This window comes from Protobothrops mucrosquamatus, unplaced genomic scaffold (genome assembly GCF_001527695.2).
Source record: "Protobothrops mucrosquamatus isolate PMUCROS unplaced genomic scaffold, P.Mucros_1.0 scaffold_41, whole genome shotgun sequence".
NCBI classification, from domain to species: Eukaryota; Metazoa; Chordata; class Lepidosauria; order Squamata; family Viperidae; genus Protobothrops; species Protobothrops mucrosquamatus.
Window position 1 is genome coordinate 187276 of NW_015386117.1, and position 21580 is coordinate 208855.

The window sequence follows — 21580 nt, forward strand, 5'->3', positions numbered from 1 at the left end:
ACTAGGTCCATTGCCATGGAGCGCTTTAAAGGTTGTTACTAACACCTTGAAGCGCACCCGGAACTAAACCACTAAAACTTGCATGAAAATAGTTTGAAATAGTGGTTAAGAGCACCAAGTTAGAAACCAAGGAACAATGAGTTATTGAACTTTCCATAGTATGAATACAGCTGAATTATTGTACTGAAATGACCAATAAACTAACTTAAGCAAACTAAAAAGAAAACTAAGAAAAATATACACATACTCCTGAAGTAATAACATAATAGCAATATTTGGAATGATGTTATGCCTTGAAGACAGTTTATCAAGGAAATACTCATTTATAATGGATGGTGTTTCCATTAATAGAAACACTTGTTATAATTGTTAACTATGTTATTGGGATATTTATGTGAGCAACTGCTCCAATACATCATCATCATTTTAGTCATTATCTATCCACTGCAGGATGAGGGTCTCTTTTGCATGTTTCCAACCAATACGGTCCTGAGCTTTCTTTTGCCAATTGGGCCCGCAATACTTTCTGATGTCGTTGATCCATCTTGTTTTAGGTCTCTTTTGTGGACGCTTTTTATCAAGTGGGATCCATTCTATGACTGTCTTGGTCTACCTGTCCTCAATACTTCTTGCTATGTGACCAGCCCATTTCCATTTCAATTCTTTTACTCTCTTGATGATATCGTATACATTAGTTTGTTCTCTAATCCATGTGCAGGCCTTTCTAAGTTGTCTCATAATGCCGAGCATGTATTTTCCATGGCTCTTTGCGCCACTCGTAGCTTTTGTATCGAGGTTAGTGTCCCTGTTTCACTAGCATATGTTAGAGCAGGTAGCACATACTGATCAAAAACCTTTTTCTTCAGGCATAGGGGGAGATTGTTCTTGAAAATTATGCTTAGCTTGCAGAATGCCTGCCAACCACATTTAACACGCCGTTCAATTTCCTTTATTGTATCACCTACCACTGAGAAGTTGACCAAGGTATACGTAGTGGTCTACTGTGTCTAGTTCTTCTCTCTCTCTCTCTCTCTCTCTCTCTCTCTCTCTCTCTCTCTCTCTCTCTCTCTCTCTCTCTCTCTGTGTGTGTGTGTGTGTATGTATGTATATATGTATATATAAAATTCTTTCTTTAGTGAATTTATTAATTGGAACTGCTCCAATTATTTCACCATTTGTGTTAAATTAAATTTGATTGCGTTATGTGTGCTATTAGTTGGTGATACAATAGGTTTAAACAAATTACATTGCTGGTTCCCAGCTGTGGTGCCAAAAACAGGAATATATGTGCATGTTCACAGGAAAGTTTTCCTCTGGGAGGAAGATAAGTCTTTTCCTGGGCTTCTCCTATCCTGAATGTACCCATATTATAGAATCATCTCTTCCTTACAATCCAGTTATTATCAAGGACAGAGAAAAAAAACATTTACCTCCCAGGATGGATCAAAGAGATCATTACACACTTCTTCACAAAAACTTTCCAAAGGCCATTCATTGCTCTAAAGGGAAAAGAAATATATGACTTATGATTGTAATTGAAGTTGTGCTTTAAAAAGTGAGGTTGTACAGCGATGTATTACCATTTACATTTGGCATAATCCTCTGAGCATGATTTGAAAAAAAAAGCAGTTCTATACAATAATGAAAGTAACTAATGTAAGGATTTGAGATATGCCTTGGGTTTAAAAATTCCTTCTCTAATCCCAACCTTTTCCTTTCTCAAGTGGGCAATTGAAGCAAGATCTCTCTGCTCACCACTCCCCATCTTGAGCCTCTTCCTTGCCTTTAGGTCTTGAATCTAATGTTAGGGAAGGCCCAATTAGGCAGTCCTTGACTTATGATTGCAACTGATCCTGAAATTATGGTTGGCTAAGTCATGGCAGTCATTAAACAGGTCACCATGTGACTGATTTTACAACTGTTTTTGTGGCGATCGTAAAGCAAAGCAAATGCCACAGTTGTTAAGCAAACATGGCAGTTGTTAAATGAATGCATTTTATTCAAAGAGCATTTTTTTTTGCTGTAACCTGGAAGTAAACAGTGGAAACTGGCAAAAAATGCAGAAAATCTTACTTGTATGATTGCGGGATGCTGCAAATGGCCATAAATGTGAACTAGTTGTCAAGCACACAAAATGTGATCATGCGACCAGAGGTGTGTGTGTGTATGTATGTGTGTCCAGCAGAACTCCACTGAGTTGTAACTCTCTTTTGGGGGACCCATCATAACTTCAAATGGTTGCTAAGCAACCAACAGTTAAGCAAGCTTTAAAGAATTTGAACTGGCATTGCATTAAGATGTGCCATTCAAACTGAGAAAGCTTTTACATTCCAAACTTCCAAACTTCAGCATCCTAAACTTCTCTATTTTGCTTTGATTACTATTGCTTTTAGCAGGAGAAATGTAATGTCTACCATGAGGGGATTTAATGGAGAGTTTATATGTTTTAAAAAGCAAATACTTCATTTTAAGTAATGAGGATGGATTTTCTGTCAATTAAAATTGTTATGAAGACTTTTTGTACCTCTTCTGGAATATTATCAACTAAAAGTTTGGAGTCAGTTGCAGGTTGACTGATGATAACATTTCCAATTTTTCTTCTTTTTTCTTCTGGTTCACCATCAGCGCTGTCATTGCTAGAAAAGATATTGAAATATTTGTCAAATACTTCCACAATGTTGATCACATTCCATCAGGGGTGTCCAACCTTAGCAACCTTAAGCCTTGTGGACTTCAACTCCCAGAATTCTCCTGCCTGAGGAAATCTGGAAATTAAAGTCCAGAAATTTTGAAGTTGCTGAGGTTGAACAACCCTGCATTATACTGGCTGTATTTATACTCCAAACAAATTGCTATGTTATTAAAATGGTTCATATTAGGGAAAGTATATTGACATCAAATTATAATTAGCAAATGACAGAATATGGATAAATCAGTTATAATTACTGAGAATATTCCAATATCAGAAATTTCTAAAAACTGAAAAAGTAAAACTATAAATAGTAATAATAGCAGCAGCAACTGTAATAATTCTTAAATGCTGCTTTACTCAATTTATGATTTATCATTACATTCTTGATAATATTTTATTTCAGAAAATCCAACACTATTGGAAAATATGATAATGGTTCGTGTTCTGATAGCTGGTTCATTATGTTAAAAACATATACAGAATAGGAGGTTGTCCCATTAACAGAATGAGTATTGAAATGCAATGACTTTGGTGTACATACTATAATTAAGGTCAGGGAAATAAGGCAAATTGAGAACAGTTGTCAAGAATTTTACCATGTTGATTAAAACAGGACAATAAGATGCAGGGTAACATATAGAATTGAAAACAATGAAAGTAAATGGACAAGATAACTTCCCATAAAACTATTTTTTTAAAAGATACAAAATGAAGTAAAGATAGTCCTCGATGCATGATCACAGCTGAGACTGGAATCTTCAATCGGTAAGTGAAGTGGTTGTTGAGTAAGATGTCATGTGACTGATTAACTCAACAATCACTGATTCACTCAACAATCGCAATCCCAGCACTCCCGGTTGTGGTTGTTAAATGATCTCCTGGGTCGCTTAGACCAGGGGTCCCCAACCTGTGGGCCACGGTTCACTATTGGGCTGCGGCTGCTTGGCCACCGGGCTGTGTGAAGGGATGGCCAGTGCACGAGCGCACACATGTGCGCCCACCTCCCCACACTTGCGCTAACGCCGCCCCAAGCATCCCGCCGGTGCTAGCACCACCCCACCCCAAGTATCCCACCAACACTAGCGCCGCCCTGAGCATCCCGCTGGGGCTAGCCCTGCTGCGCCCTGAGCGTCCCACCGGTGCTAGCGCTGCCCCAAGCATCCCGCCATGGCTAGTGCCACCCCATCCCTGAGCGTCCCACTGGCACTTGTGCCGGTCCGAGCACCCCGCCGGCACTAGCGCCGCCCCAAGTATCCCATCGGTCACCCATAGTGCCACCCATAGTTTTCCACCAGCACTAGCGTCACCCCATTTGCAGCATTCGCACCCATGCAGCCCCGTTTGCATGCATGCATGTGTTTGCGTGTGGCCCATTTGTGCATGCGCACGGGCGTCATTTTTGTGTGCACACACGCGCGGCCCATTCACACACATGCACATAGCAGTGCCTGCCTCCCTTTCCAGACCACCAAAACAACAAAGTTGGAGATCTTTTTCAACTCTAGAATTTTTAAAATTCTATTTACAGTACCTTTTTTCATTGGTCTCTACTGCATCTTTTGATCTTTGTTTTGCAAACAACTTGGCCATTCTTTTAGCCTTATTCTTTTGTCTGCTACTCATTCCAGCTCGAAATTCTGAATCAATCAATTCCGCAGCTTGGAGAGTCTGAAAAGGTTCATAAATTTAGATAAATCCGAGAGAAGCAAATTTTCATTCCATTCATGAAAAACAACTTTCTTTGCCCCTCCACCTCTTGTGGCAGCTACTAATATTTCTCCCAAACTTGCTGGGCCACCAAAGAAGTTGTATGGCTTTTTAGAGGAAGATGATCTTGAGATACAAAATTACACTTGTAGTAAAGTTTAGTAAAGATGATGTAAGACCTTTACTTGGAGCAAAGATCGGTGTTTTGATCTCACCAACCTGTTCTTTAAAGGACAACAGACGTCCCTCAATATGCAAAATCATTTCTAATGATAATCTTGATTGGCCTTTCTAAAGCAGTATTTATTGGCAGCTTACAAACAAAGAAAAAAAAATCCACTGCGTAAGTCCATGCAGTCCAATAGCCTGAAGTTTTACCTACAGGTTGTTTGTGTACCAGAATCGATGAAGCTGGTGTGTAGTCCAAATCCTCATCATTGAACAAATCTTCTGTACTCATTCCAATTGCAGCTCCCATATCAAGGCCAAGTTTCTTTTGAAGCAATTTCCTTTGTCGGGCTATTCTTTCTTTAGGATCCACTTCACCTTAAAAAGGATACAGCCTATGTTCTGACAAAACGTGTCTATATTTTGCTGAAATAAAGTCTGAACACATTTTAAATCTAAAAGCCCCCCAAAACCCTTAATAGTTTAGTTTCCTCCAGTGATCTTTACAACAAAGAAATGTGCAAAGTACACCAAATATTTCCTGATTATTGTTATGTTTCATTTGCAAATTATATTTCAGCTTTTATTGTTTGAAAAGAAAGAGTCTATCTCTTTAGAAGTGATATTACGTAAGAACTGCACAATAATTTATTTTGCTGCTATGTTATATTTTTCAGGCAACTAATATTTTCAAGGTCTTATTCCATTATTATTTTTGGTAAGCTTACCCACTACAGAAAAACAGAAAGATCTGAAAAAGCTTCTTCACCAATTCATACACCCCTAGATACCCAACTAATTAATTCAAAGATACAGGCAGAAGATTATATTTAAAGTCTTATCTTCTGTGAAGTGAAGTCTCCTTCCAAACACAGAATTTTTTATACAGAACATGCAGGGTGCCTGTTCTGTTGCCCTCCTTCTGAGATATATCTGTTCCCCTTTCCCCTGAAAATTTGGTTCTTCCCCCAGAGCTTCACTTTAGGTTGATGATATTTTATTGTTATTGAATAGTTGTTATTCCATAAGTTTGGGTTTTTAATTATATTTTAGCCTTGATTTTACTGTGTGCCACCCAGAGTTGTATGGCCTTAGATACTAAATAATCTAAAAAATAAATATTCTGGTCAGTAAATGTAATAAGAACATTCATTCATTCATTAAAAAAAATAAAAAAATAAAAGAACACCTCCAATGAAAAATGTATTAACTCCTCTCCCTCAGCTGCCTTCTGTGCTGCCCTTCTCTGCTCAAGAAAGTTGTAAAACTCTCTAGAACCCACCAGGGCTGAAGAAAGAACAAAGAATTTGAAAACAAAGCCTTATTTTTCTTTTCTACCAGCCAAGCCATCTCAAATGCAATTAAAAAATTACTCTGCTAAAAGGAGAAATCCTCAATCTACTCTGGTACATAATATGTAAAATCAAATTAATGCAATAAAAATAGAAGAATCAACATTATTTTAATGACATGAACATATTTCAAATGAAATAATTTTCTATGACGCAATGAGGAATTACTGAGCTTTGAAAAGAAATATCCTATGAACTGTAAACCCTGTGAAGACTAATTCTGTCACCAAAATCAGGAACAGAAAAGGATTATTTAGTTTCTATGTGAGCAGGGTGAGAATTTAATTTCACTCGCTGATTTGATAAAGGAAATAAGATTCTGGCAGTTGTGGTTACCTGAATTATTAAAGATGAGATAATGATTCAGTTAGCTGTAAAAGCAGCTAACTAAATGTATTTAATCACAAGAACAGAAAATGTAATTGTTTACAAATACATGAAAAAAATATTGCTAAGTATACAGGACAATGTGGAAGTATTAAAGGAACAAGTACCAGATGTATCATCTTGAACCTCAAATTCAGCACCAGCAGACCCAAGAAGAGAAGCTCCATGCTTTAAAAGTCGACAAATATCAAATTTGTCAAAACGCAACCGATCAGAAGTAGAGGTGTCTTCCATCTGATTTTCACAGCCACGTTCTAGATAAAAGTTAGCAAAACACAATTCAGACATATTTTACTATTTTACTAACATTGTACAGGATTACATTTGCAAGTAAGGTGAAGGAAGAGATAATGCTATCATATACCTCCTAATTTCCCAATATTTTATGCCCAAGGAACACTTTTTTTAGTATTTGTTGTATTTCTTGCCCAAATGATTTCATTTATTACAATTTAAAAAGTAAACAGAAAGACAGCCTATTGCAAAGCAAAGCACTACACTTGTGCTCCCAATAAAGCTTTAGGGACTCACATAAATACCCAAGGTGTTCTAGGTTGCATAGTAATGTTTTTTGGGAGGAGCATGCTCACCTGCTCAGAAAAAAATAGAAAGACATACTGAGATGGTAAAGAGCATCAGGGGAACTTGGAGGCTGCTTGGGGGAGCAACCTTAGTGATTTGTTTTCTGGTGGCTGGGATTAGCCACCTGCATTATGTCAGTCATTCAAATAGTATTTTTTCCACGCTCCCAATATGCCCCCCAGTCAAAAAAGATGTAGACCCCAGATTAAACAGAAGAGTCCCCTTGTGTTGTGTTCTTCATTAACTTGCAAGCATGTTATATAATTTAAAAAATGTTACAGACAAGGTCTAGAACAATTCTTGAAGATGAAATCCATATGCAGACTATATTCATATATAAGCAGAATTTAGTATAGCTTCTCTCTAAAGCACCTTGCTTTGGTTGTGGAGTTGGATTCCATTCCGGTACATTTTTTACTATGGCTTCCACAGCTTGTCCAGCTGCAATGCGGGTATCCCAGTTTGTACTCCTTAAGTGTACCAATATCTTTAAGAAAAATTTTAAAAACAGTTATTCATATTTCTTATCTTAAATGCACTTCATTTAATTCCCGACTAATATTGCAGCCAACGGTCAAGAATTTCTGAAGGATAAAAAGCTAATAGTTAAAAAAGGGTCTATAAATATACAGTAAACCACTTTTAAAGATTCCCATAAACTGGCATTTATCAAATGATAGATTGAAAGTGTCAATATTGATTACTAAATTTAATAAGACATTTTTCTAATTATTTGGTTTGTACAGAAGTGTTTGCAGAAACCTAAACATTTAATGATTATCATCAATTATATGGCTTTCTACATTTCATATTAATTTTTTTGCCCAAAACCATTTAAATTAACCTAATCTTTTAATGATTTATAGATGAACCACCAAAAAAGAATCATTGTCTTTTAAGAACACAGATAATGCCACTGATTAGCAATACAAATGACTCAAGAATGGAAACACAGTAGCCCAATAAAAAATTCTGAAAAAAGTTCAGCACATTCAATATCAGTTCCAAGACAAATATGCATGGTGTCTAAAAAGTTATGCCCCCCCTCAAATGGATGGGGCAGAATGTTCTGTATTTTGGGAAACATCTATGGAGAAAATAATGCCACAATATTTGCTTAAAGCACCCATATGATGTCTTAGTTTTTCTGAATCTAGCTCCCCAACAGGCTATAATCTCACCCATTTTAGAATATAGTTCTCAAAAAGCCTAACACAGCTCTAAAGTTGTAGAAATTCTGCACTTCTGTTAAATAGGCCTACGTTGTATAAATTTTTTCATGAACATCTCCATGCACTCCTTAAATTGGAACACTCTTTCCATGATAGAATGCTACAGAAAATGCAATTTGGCCTTTGAGAGGTAGGAATAAATCCAATAGTTTTTTCCTCTGTTCAATCAATATCAACCAATTCTCGATATTGCTTAGCTATTGCCAGCAGTTTTCTTAGCAAGCCTTTTTAAAAGTGGTTTGCCATTGCCTCCTTCCAAGAGTTGAGAGAAAGAGACTGGCCCAAGGTTATCCAACTGGCTTTATGCCTAAAATGGGATTAGAACTTATGTTTTCCTGATTTCTAGCTTGATACCTTAACCACTACATCAAACTGGCTCTCTTATCCCCAATGTTATATTGCTTATAATGACATCCAAAGCATTTACCTTAGCCAGGAGATTATTCAATTCATGTGGATGAAGTTTTACAACCTCCCCAAGTTGCTGGGCAGCTGCTTTCCTTGTTACTGGTGTTGTGCCAGTGTCCAATAAGATAAAGAGGCGATCAAGTCTGACAGAGGAGAAAAGATAAAACTATATAAAATATATATTCTGCCTCATCAATCTTAAAACAAAATACAATAAATACAATAAATCTACAGCAATTGCCAACCAGAGTTTGAAAGAACTCCAGCTGTTGTATTTTATATTTCATAAAAGCATCATTTGGAAAGCTTATGAGAAAAACTTACATTATTTCAAGTCAAAGTGCATTTTTTGTTCCAAGTTCTATGAAGTGGCGATATACAAAAGAGGGCCCACTTTCTATTATTCCATCTCTCTTTCTAATTACACAGGAATAACTTTAGAGAAAATGTTTTATTTGCAATAGTGAGATTTAATATCTAAAGCTGATAATAGAACAAATGCAACTGACAAATGCGATTCCCAGTGGATAACAGTACTGGTGGTTAGCTAATCCTTCTATTCCTAGTTGCTACTACAGGAGGTCCTCGACTTACAACATTAGTTTAGCAACTGTTTGAAGTTACAATGGCACTGAAAAAGGTTTTTCAATTTTATGACCATTTTTCACACTTGCAACCGTTGCAGCACCCCCATAGTAATGTGAACAAAATTCAGATGCTTGGCAACTGAATCATATTTATGACGTTTGCAATCCTGGGATCATGTATTCACTTTTTATGACCTTCTGGCAAGGAAAGTCAATGGGGAAGCCAGATTCACTTAACAACCGTATTACTAATTTAACATCTGCAGTGATTTATTTAACAGCTGTGTCAAAAAAGGTCATAAAATGGGTAAAACTCACTTAACAAATACGTCACTGAGCAATAGAAATTTTGGGCTCAATTGTGATTGTAAGGACTACCTGTATATGTGAACACTTCTAGTGACGATTTATGTTAACAACAAAACAAAAAACAGTCTCTGCCTTTAACATAACTATTATAAAAACAAGGTATATATATAACACCCCCACACCCAAATCTTTGGGAACCATTTTTGCACAGTAGAAATTGAAAATATATATTTAAGGACAAATTTCAGACGCAAGCTTGTACAATCCTCAAATCATGTCATTATAATAGTTTTTTATGAAAAAGTCAGCAAATTAGATTCTAAGTTCATAAAAAAAATTCTTGTTGTCACACAAGAAAAAATGGAGAAGAAAAATTAAACTCAGAAACTAGATTCCATGTACTGCTGGATACCTTCTATAAGAATATCACCTTAGCAGTGGTGGCAAACCTTTTAGAGACCGAGTGCCCAAACTGCAACCCAAATCCCACTTATGTATCACCGGGTGGGCGTGGCTATGGTGGAAATGGCAGGCTGGGTGGGTGTGGCCAACTCGATGTTGCTCTGGCGGGTGGGGCAGTGGGCAGGAGGGCATCTTGCTCAGCAGGTGGGGGGACATGGGGGAGAGGCTCCTGAGCCCCGCAGTTCTTCCAAGGGGGGGAGGAGGGGCTGTGCTGGGATTGGGGTTCCTCGTCCTTCCGCTTCCTGCCTGCGCTCTTCTGCTGAAGATGCCGTGGCTCCGCTTGCCTGGCAGGGCAGGGGCACGCTCGCACATGGGGATGCACATAGGACTGCTGCCTCGCTTTCCGTGCCTGCTTCCGCCGAAAGTTGCTCCCTTTATAGCCTCTCGCCTATTCCCAGACTGCGCATGTGCAGCTCTACGGAAAGCTGCGCATGCACGGAGAGAAGGAGGGAGCAGGTTGGCCCAGCAATGGCTCGCGTGCCACCAGAGACGGTGCTGCGTGCCACCTGTGGCACGCGTGCCATAGGTTCGCCACCACAGCGAGTGGATACAAATGAAATAAAAAATGTCTTATAGAAGTAACAGAAGCATGTGCAATTAGAATCACATGGTTTTAAAAGATAAGTTGCTGAAATATGCATTATTCAAATGTTTACAATAGGCCTATTATCTCAATCCAAGTCAAAATCTCAATGAACAATGAAATACTGTATTAAACAATAGACCACACAATCACTTTTATTTTAGAGAAGTAATAAAGCCACAGTGATACAGGAGCGAAAACTGTGTATGCTGCCTTGAGCTGCTCAATGAAAGACAAACAATTAATAAATATTTTAAAATTTTAAATATATTAAAATGTTTGCATAAACCATTAGCCCAGAAAAAAGATGTGGCTGCTTTAACAGTTTAAAAATAAATTCTTTATATGTATTATTGTACTGCACATTCTGAAGCAACTGTTTGGAAGATTTGCACAGCTCTATTTTCTATCTTATCACCTGCCACATGCCTATTATGGGGAACAGTTTGTGCCTGTGTATTATTGGAATAAAGACTTGCTTTTTGGTTATCTTTATCAAATGGTGCTTATTTTCTCAATAGTGATCCTTATTTGCTTATATTATAAAAATGTTTCCATTAAAGTATTATAATTTGATTTTCAATGTACAATAAAAGGTCTAAATTTACAAGACAAGAAAAGGCTTAAAGGAGCACATGAAAATATTTACAAAGTAATATTTTGAAGAATCATACACATTCAGTACTAACATGACTTGCAATTCTACCATGGATTTTTGTTTCCCTAAAAGAAATGAAGGAATGCAACAGGAAACAAAACTAAACAGTCCGCTGCTTGGATGCTCTAATCACAAATCCCACAAACAAGGCATCACAGAGGAAGATTATAGAGATTTTTAGCCAGAAGGCTTTTGTTTGGACTTACAGAAACAAAAAGCTAAACGTCTAATCTGATTTTAAGCTCCATGAAAGTAGTTCTTGAATTACAGCAGTAATTAGAACCAGAATTTCCATCGTTAATTGATGTGGTTATAAAGCATGATGTTATGTAATATCAGTTATAAAGCATGATGTTACGTAATATCATTTAGCGATAGCAATCCCAGGACTCCCAGTTGCTGTCATTAACTGAATCCCACCAGCCATTAGACAACCACCTGCTTGGTCCCTTCAGTCCTAAACTGGGAGTAAAAGATGGCCTCCTCATTAACCCCCACCTACCCACCTATTCCTCCTCCATCTCTGCTCTTTTGGGCTCTTATAGTCTGCCACCTTTGTTGGACTTGCGGCCTTGTACTCTGCTCATCCTGGACTCATTGACCCTGCCACTTCTAGCTAACCTTTGGCATCTTCCTCCCACTGCTGACAAGGGGAGACAAGCCCTTTGAAGCACCCTGAGAATGACATGTGATTTTTGAAGAACAGGGTGAGAGGCCTTGGGAAGAAGGCATGGTCAGCAGCTGCTTCACATAGAGCCAGGCCAGACACCTATTGTCAGCAGCAGGAGGAAGCTGGTGAAAGTCAAGTGGAGGTGGAAGAGCCAGTGAGCGCAAGATGGCAAGGCCATCAGAGGTGACAGAGAGCATGGCGAAAAGGCTGGCAAAGCAAGCAAAGCATTATGATTTTGCACTGTCATGCTGGGATAGCTGGTTACAGTGCTGAGCTTGAGATGGCATTCCTTAGAAGCAGCACTGAGGTTGAGATAGAAGCCTGATTGGGTCTACGACAACTCGCCATGGCCAACTCACCATGGCCCACTTGCCATGGGACAACTCGTTGTGAGACAAGAATTACACTATTATCGAAGAAATAGTAGAACAGAATCATTAAAGAAAGGATGCCAAAGGAGGGACAAATGAAATGTGAATGACAAAAATTGATTTTTAAAATTATTTTAAGTAATTAAATTGAATTGTTGAATTGTCCCGTGGCGAGTTGGCCATGGCGAGTTGGCCGTTGCAAGTTGACTGCGATGAGTTGTCCCATTCTGGGCCCCATGGGCAGCCAGCTGAGATTTCTAAAGGTCCCAGACCTCTATTTCAATGCCAAAGCTACCACCTCCAAGGAATGAAGTGCTGCTGTGCAGGGCAGCCAAAAGGGAAGAGATGGGGGAAGATTAGGGGTAGGGGAGGGTTGAAGTATCCCTGTGGTTGTAAATGTGGGCAGGCACCAGAATTTTAATACTGTGGCTGTAGGAGTGTTGAAACAATGGCAACTTCGGGGATCAAGCTTAAGTACCATTCCTTCAGTGAAGACTAGCTATATTACAAAAGAGACAGGTACTATACAACAAAAAAAACCCTTATTAAAATACCATTTGTTAGAGAAATTTACTAATGCAACCGAATGAAAACAAATTTCCCTATTATTATGTAGATATGAATAATCAGCTACCTACTATGTTGCCCAAACTTATTACTACACTATTAGGCCAAATTTCAAAAATCTAATAGTACATAGAATATATGTTATTTGACTACAGGGCAGAACAAGTAATAGTTAAGTGTTCGACTATAACCGTGGTGGCGAATCTATGGCACACGTGCCACAGGTGGCACGCAGAGCCGTCTCTGGTAGCACGCGAGTCATTGCTGGGCCGAGCTGCTCCCTCTTCCTCTCTGCGCATGCACAGCTTTCTGCAGAGCAAGGCAGCGCGAGCATGTCCCTGCCCTGCCAGGCAAGCAGAGTCGCAGCATCTTCGGCAGAAGAGCACAGGTGGGCAGCGGAAGGCACGAGGAGCCCCAATCCCAGCACAGCCCCTCCTCCCCCCTCGGAAGAGCTGCGGGGCTCAGGAACCTCCCCCCATACCCCCCACCTGCTGAGCAAGATGCCCTCCTGCCCACTGCCCCACCCGCCAGAGCAACATCGAGTTGGCCACACCCATCATGGCCACGCCCACCCACTCTACTATTTTCACCATGGCCATGCCCACCCAGTCTACCATTTTCACCATAGCCACGCCCACCCAGCACCCGGCAATACATAAGTGGGATTTGGGTTGCAGTTTGGGCACTCGGTCTCTAAAAGGTTCGCCACCACTGGACTATCCTTTCTGCTCATACAATTAATATGTTATCCAGCACAAAGAGTCCCATAGAATTCACTTTTTTATTCAAATGGACTATAATTGCAACTATTTTATAACATACACAGATAACATAATTACTTGTAGCTATCACTACCTATAAAAATTGTATGACTTATTTTGATGAGAAATGTTTATAAAGGTTTACATTTGTCAGAAAAAAAATATCCAACAGAGTGTTCTAATCGTCCATCACCATGGGTTGAGATATCATCAATATGCTGTTGATACTCAGCTATACATCTCTATATTTGGCGACCCAAGTGATGCTATTTCTGCCCTCTTCCAATGCCTATAGGTATAAGGATCTGGATGAGGGACAACATATTGAACCCTGGTCAAATTGAGTGGCTTTGGGTGCATGGATCCGAGTGTTTGTCATCCTTAGTTCTGGATGGGGTTTCACTATGCTGTCAGACCCAGTTCACAACCTAGGGGTTCTCCTGGACTCAAGTCTCCAGCTCCAAGAGCAGATGGCAGGCATGACCAGGACAGCTTTTGCACAGTTCCAGTTTGTGTGCCAGTTGTGATCTTTTCTTGGACTACTGCAATGCATTCTACATGGGGCTACCCTTGAAGTCAATTTGGAAACTTCAGCTGGTGCAAAGAGCAGCAGTTGAGAGCAGCGACAAATACATTTAACAAGATTAGTAAATTGGAATTTCCTTAAGTACATATATTAATCCTATAAACTTCATCAATTTCCATCTGAGCACAAATACAAAAAATTGAGTGAGTTAACAAACTTTTGTGTAATATACATTCCTTGTTCTTCTGTGGTCTTAAACATTCTTTTCTCTCATTTCCAGTAATGTCAAGTTGTCCAAATCTTTCTCAATCTCTCTATTTATAACTCTGTCTTACTTTTCAAAACTTCTATTTTGTCAGTTTTTGTTTTATTCTCCAGCCAATTTCTTAACTACTTTCATATCTTGTTTATTCCTGCAAATCCATCTCCTTTTTAAAAACATTCAAACTATAAGCAAGTGTTGCCAAATTCCTCAAACATTGATACAAATCTGGTGAAATGCTCTAGTTGGACTACCTGTTCTAGTGAATCTTTCTGTCCTTCTCCTAATTTGGCAGCTTTTCTTGTGGTTGCCATTATAAGAAAGTGAAAGTACATCAATTACAACAGCAAAAGCAAACGGATTACTATTTTTCTGTTTTGTTTTTGTCTATTTGACACACTTTAGTCCCAATTAGCTCTCTATACCGGTAGTTACAGTCACAGTTTAGCTTATTTTATCCTTATTTTGTTAAAGCTCCATCAATTATCTACTGTCCTTAATAAACAATTACCGTTCCCACAAAGATCTAATTATTATTAGTCTAATTACTTTTGCTATTTGCTATTTACAAAGGCATTTTTGTCAGAAAAAATCATTCCTTTTGTTTTCTAAAATTACTGTCTCCTTTATCCACTTAAAACTTTCTTGAATCCCAATCTTCTTGACCTTTTTGCTTTTAAATTAAAATCCTTTAAGGTAGCATTTCCTCCTCTCTTCATTCCAAGAGAAGGCAAATCTTTGATTTTCCCTGTTGTTCAGAATATCTTTGTTAGATTTCATTTAGATGGGATAACTTGGAAAAGGTGATTCTTACTTTTCAACAGCAGAGATTCAGACTAAATTCTAATTCAGAAAGCAAGGGATTCTTTTGGTAAAAATTTTAATAGGACTGGAGGAAATATAAATGAAAGTTACAATGACAGTTATGCCCAAACAAATGCTACAAAAAAGGATTCCATGTTGGATTCTAAAAGTATTGATTTTTCTAAAGTCTTGGTCTAACTTTGGATTATAAATGCTTATTGTACAATATAAGTGGAACAATTGCTTCTCAAAAAAGAAAAAGAAATTTGAAAAAGATGAAACAGGATGTGATTACTTACAAGAAACATGTATTGGGGGAAAAGATACAAACATGAGTCACAAAAATCTGAGTGAAGAATTTATTTCAGCAAGAATGAAATAAAATGGAGTTATTTTGTACATTAATTCAAAACAACTTAATTGATGATTAAGAATGAATATGGTTTGGATTTTTAAGACTTTGGCTACTAATGCTTATGAAGTGGAGACGGTAGCAAAGACTTTTTCAGATCTCAATCCAGTGACTTCAACTTTTAAAAGGAAAAATGGATCTTTTAGGTGGAGACTAAATGAGATGCTGTTACAAAAAGAAATGGTAGTGGAGGATTGTAAAAAGAACTTAAAGGAATTTTTTGAGAACAATCTCAATAAAAGTACAGGAGAAAGAATGGTTTGGGATGCAGTAAAAACTTTGTTAAGGAGGATATTTTACACAATATAAATTCAAAAAAGAAGGGCAAGATAAAATACAAATTATTTGGGATGAAATACAAAAAGGATGAATAATTTAACAATCCCCAGGGATAACAACTCTTACTCATCAAAATAAACTTTTAAAGAGGCAATTATCTACAGTATGTTAATAGTGAGAAAGATGGAAATAAAGATGAACTATGCAAAACAGAGAAATGCTGAATTTGCAAATAGGGAAATGGGTGGTATATAAGTTGCCAAAAGACAGTGATATGAAATAACAGATAATGCAAATATACAAAAAGTGTTTCATCAGTATTATATTACATACAAAGGTCAAGAAATATTCTTGGAAAAATAGGATGAATACTTGCATAAACAAAATATATGATTAGAGAGAATCAAATTTTGAATGGACCTATAACAATAAGAGATCCGTGTGAAACTATTTAATAGTGTAAAACAGGAAAGGCATCTGGTCCAGATGGCTGCCAGCTTCTTACTATGTTTTGAGGATAAGCTTTTACAACCTTTAGAATAAATAATATTATTCAACAGATTCTTGATAGCTGGGAAGAAGCTAATATAGCAGTAATACTTAAGAGGCACCAGATTTGACTTTAACAAGAAATTACTGACCAATATCCTTATTCAACAAAGACTATAAGTTATTTTGCCACAATTTTAGTTGAGAGGTTGAATTTTGTAGGACTTTACTCCTGAAGATCAATGTCAATTTTGACTTTAGATAATTATGAGATAACATTGGAAACATTTGGAATATTTTGCAGTATTCAGAGCAAAATAATGAAAAATAAAGCTGCAGTGATATTCTTAGATGCAGAGAAGGTCTGTTGTCAATTTGAATTGGATTTTCTTGTTTTGAGTTCTGGAACACAGGAATGTTGGAGGTAATGTTATTAAATGGTAAGGTGGATTTATAACTGGCTGCCAGTTTGTTTCTAGGTTAATTCAAGGTGCTAGCTTTGACATTTCAAGTCCTTCATGGCACAGGATTGACTCTCCCTGATTACATCAGCCCATCCCACTAAATCCGGCAGAGAAAGCATGATGTGGGTAGCATCACAAGGGACTATGTTTGATGGGTACTAGGAGATGAGCCTTCTCTGCTGTGGCACCTGCTTTATGAGACATTCTCTTCCCCACCTAAACTAGATTAACTCCTTCCCTTTAGAAAGTCCCTCAAGACCTGGTTACATTGTTGAGCTTGAGGGTTCCAGAAAATCAGCAACATTTTAAGCTGACTCCCAATTGTGGTTAATATGCATACTTACTTTCATATATGTTTGTGGTCTGTATACTTTATTTAATATTGTAATTTTAATGATTATCCACATTTTGTGATTATTTTTATAATGACTGTTTTTATATTATTGTTTTATTTGATTGTTAAACACTCCCCAGTCATTTTTGGTGACATGGGCGGCTATATAAATGTAATAAAAAAATTAAAAAAATCTTGTAAGGAGATTCAAAAAGAGTCAAGTAAGGATGCCAGCTGTCTCCGTACTTGTTTATTTTAGTTCTTGAAGTACCCCATAGACACATAAGACAAGAATCAAGAAAGTTAAGTTTTAAAAAGAAACTTACATGTTAAGGGCATTAACAGACGACTTGATATTGGTTTTGGATGATCCAATAGAGAGAATAGAAACATTAATGGGAAAATTAAAGGACTTAGCAGGTTAAGATTAATAATCAAAAGATGAAATGTTAACATGCAATATAAAATTAGGTTGAATAGAATTGATGGAGAAAATTGGTTTTAAGAGTGAAAAAGAATAAAATACTTGTGTAACTATAATAAATATAAATTGTATGTTATTTCTAAATAATTATATTGTAACACAGAATGAAATTGAGGTTTTAAGATGGGAGAAATTAAAACTGTCTCTGTTACATAGAATCTGTTAAAAATGAATGTTTTGCCAAGAATGTTTTTATTTCAGACAATATCTGATTTGGCAACTGATATACCATTCAATGACAAAAAGATACATCCAAATTTATATAGCAAGGGGGGAAAAAACCAAAAGTTAATTAAGTTATTACAAGATGCAAAGGAAAGAGGAAGACTGGGTTTACCGGATTTGAAACTGTATTTTGCAGCTGGATGAAAGAATGGATGTTGCTGAGAAACAAGAGACTTTGAGTTAGAACGTCATGACCTGAGCTTTGAATGGCTTGGATTTTTAAGGCACACTAAATTAAAATCAAAGGGGACTTTAAAAATCATTTTATTAGATAAGCCATACTGAAAATATCTAATAGATATTAAACCCAGATAGTGTCCAAAAACTTCTTTGTGGACCTCAGTTCAAGAAACATATCATAAAAGAGAAACAACAGGTAAAGATAAATGGTTCATGAACTGGGAATTATAGAAAAAATGTCAAGAGGAATTTAAAATTAAATCAAGAAAAGAACTAATAGCAAAAGGTATAGCTAATAGATATAGTTGTCAATGGTTTTCTCATCAGAAAGATTTAAAATGATAACAAGACTTATGGTATGCAGCATAGTACGACAGAATTCAAAGTACAATTGTGTGCTGGTGACGAATGTGTAATTGCTAAAATGCATAAACTTTTGTTGAAATGTAAAACAGAGGAATAATAGTTTAAACAATGTATGACAAAATAGGCTAAGCACTTTGGTTGTAACGTATAGATGGATCAATGGGAAAATATGTAGTTAAGGGATGAAATTTACTTTGTTATGACCTTAAAAAAGTTTATTTTTTAATTTTAATCTTAAAGTATTAAAGACATGGAGAGACCTGGCCCATAGAATCGCCAGGAGTCAGACATGACTGAATGGATAATATCATCATGATCATGATCTTAAAGAGTTTTTTAATAAAATGAGATATATTCCAGAGAAAGTATCTATGGCAGTGATGGCGAACCTTTTAGAGAGTGAGTGCCCAAACTGCAACCCAAAACCCACTTATGCATCGTCGGGTGCTGGGTGGGTGTGGCCCATTGGGTGGGTGTGGCTGCGGTGGTAACGGCAGACTGAGTGGGACTAAAAAGTTCAATCAATTAATTCCAACTTTGCAAGATCTTTTTTTTCCCCACAAGAAGTTGAAATTGACTGATTGAACCTTTTTTTTTTTACACGGCGGCAGAGGCCTAAAGCGAAAAGGTTTTATAAAACCCAGCTGAAGGTCTAGGACTGGGGCGATGGCGCGCGTGCCCACAGAGAGGGCTCTGACTGCCGCCTCTGGCACCCGTGCCATAGGTTCGCCACCACTGATCTATGGTAAAATGTATAAAGACATTTTTTTTTTCATCCTAGCATTTTTCCTGCAACTGCAGGGATTGCTTTTTTGGATCAAATGAACGTTGATCATTTGGTTGTGACACGAATTGATCAATGGCTTGTTGCCCAAGCTTAAACTCATGAGCTGAGAGTGACTGGACCAAAGTCACCAGGCTAGCTTTCATGCCTAAAGGCAGGACTAGAACTCAGTCTCCTGGTTTCTAGCTGGTGCTTTAACTACTATACCAAGCTGGCTCTCTATAACAGGGCTTTTCAACCTTTTCACCCATTGTGCCACTTTTAGGATATGGCAATATCCGAGTACCACCAGTCGCCTAGCAAGGTGTTAAAAACTTGATGACAAAAAAAAAGGAAAAAAGTGATGAAGTACAGGTAGTCCTCAACTTACAACAGTTCCCTCAGTGACTGTTCGAACTTACAATGGCACTGAAAAAAGTGCCCCCCAAGCCAAAGCCAAGCAAGACGCCTGCCCGCCTGCCCACCGAGGGTTTCATTTTGTAAGCATTTCTGTTGAGGATTGGCAGTGAGGGTGGGGTGAGAGGGTGTTTGGTTTTTATTCCCGTCTGCAGGGTGGTTGCAGCAGGTTTTAGTCACTTCACATGACCCTGGGACACTGTGACCATCATAAATATGAATCAGTTGCCAAGCATCTGAATGTAAATCACAAGACCTTGGAGATGCTGCAACTTTCCAGCTGATCGGCGCTTCTTCTGGGCTCAGCAGAAGCGTCAGGATCAGTGCTGCTTTCCAGCTGATTGGTGCTTCTTCAGGGCCTAGCACAGTGGTGGCGAACCTATGGCACGCGTGCCAGAGGTGGCACTCAGAGCCCTCTCTGTGGGCACACGCACCGCCGCTGCAACTTGCACAGGTCCATTAGGCCGCCGGCCCCCACAGGCGTCCCCATGAGCAACATCGAAGAGGCCATGCCCACCCCAGCCACGCCCCCCCAGTCTGCCATGACAACCGCAGCCATGCCCACCCAGTGGGCCATGCCCCCAGAGGCCACAATGCTGATGCGGCCCTGGCACTTTGCGATAAATAAGTGGGTTTTGGGTTGTGGTTTGGGCACTCGGTCTCTAAAAGGTTCGCCATCACTGGCCTAGCAGAAGCACCAGGATCAGCATCAAGCTCCAGCTGGAGCCTGGCGCTGATCCTGGTGCTTCCACTGAGCCCTGACAGCCCTGCAGCTCCAGCCATCTCTCGCTCAGGCTTGTACGGTGCTGCCACGTGTTCAGCTCATTCCCCTCCCCCGCTACCACTTTTCTAGGATGGTCGCGTACCACCTGCCAGGTGCCAATGTACCACAGGTGGTACCCATACCACTGGTTGAAAAGCCCTGCTCTATAAAGACAGTTTAAATGAATATCGAAAATGTGAAAAATATGAACATTCTATCATACTTAGTGGATATGTAAAAACAAGCTAAAATATTTTTAAAATTTATCAAACTATTTTCACTTTTGGTAACTGAAACAGACAAGGGCAATTGACAGTAGCAACCAGAAAGTGCAGTCCATTTTCCTGTCTATACTAGCAATTAAGGGCTCTACGGACATCAAAAAAGATCTTCCCTGTTTTTATGAATAAGTGAAGAAAACTATAAGATTGAATTTAACACTTGTAATGCCAAAGAACTATGAGTTTCTAAAGTTATTATATGTCACTGTAATAAGCTACAATAACTGCATACTTGTGAATGTAAAAACAAGAACTCATAACTGTCAGTTAATGATCATACAAAAAGCACAACATAAGAGAAATTTAAATGGTCAGAAACAAACTTCATTAATTAGCTCCATGAAGGAACATAACTAATCAGAAAAGAATATAAAACAATCCAATCTTAAAACAAGGAATTAGCAGAGCCTATTTTTAAAGCATAAAGGCAGGAGCACACCAAGGTTTAGAACAGGCTGCAAGTAACATGAGGACCAAGGTCAGAGATTCAGAAGATTCTACCTGAGATATGATGTTCAACCATTTTAAATGTGATAAAAGAAAAATTTAGTTTTATATTAGAATTTAAATTGCAACACTGAAGTTGGCATACAGCTGACATTGTGGCCTGCTGCTTGGATCCAGGCATATTTACTAGTTTTATATCAAAAGGAATTTGGTAGGACATTTTTCAATTAACATGCTTCATTAGAAGGCACAAGCATGTCTGAGCTACAGCTTTCTTAATCAGATGCAATGAGTGGCTTAACTGATGTAAGTGCTATAAGACTCCCAATTTTTGGCTTTCATAGATGAACACAGTTCTCCTACATTGTCAGCTTCATGGTATCCTTATTTGCCAGCTAACAAACCACTCAACTCTTATTAAGGAATGTGTCAAATCAGAAAGCAGTTCAGATTCCTTCTAAACCTGAATATTAACAGTCACAACCAACAAACAAAATGGTATTACATAAAAAAATATATGGAGAGAGTAACACAAGTACCAAAAATCTTCACCTGTAAAAACATCGTCAGCTTTGAAATCACAAAAGA

General features: G+C 38.1%; 1 protein-coding gene across 1 annotated transcript in view; it reads right to left on the reverse strand.

The window, feature by feature from the left end:
• The window catches only part of BTAF1 (B-TFIID TATA-box binding protein associated factor 1), a 64168-nt gene that overhangs the window by 41901 nt on the left and 687 nt on the right, over positions 1 to 21580 (reverse strand). Inside the window, exons 2-8 of the mRNA XM_015810823.1 lie at positions 8548 to 8671; positions 7261 to 7375; positions 6414 to 6560; positions 4782 to 4945; positions 4224 to 4360; positions 2525 to 2636; positions 1431 to 1499 (exon numbers count right to left, since the gene is read on the reverse strand). Coding sequence (XP_015666309.1) covers positions 1431 to 1499; positions 2525 to 2636; positions 4224 to 4360; positions 4782 to 4945; positions 6414 to 6560; positions 7261 to 7375; positions 8548 to 8671 — 868 coding nt within the window. The remainder of the gene's footprint in view (positions 1 to 1430; positions 1500 to 2524; positions 2637 to 4223; positions 4361 to 4781; positions 4946 to 6413; positions 6561 to 7260; positions 7376 to 8547; positions 8672 to 21580) is intronic.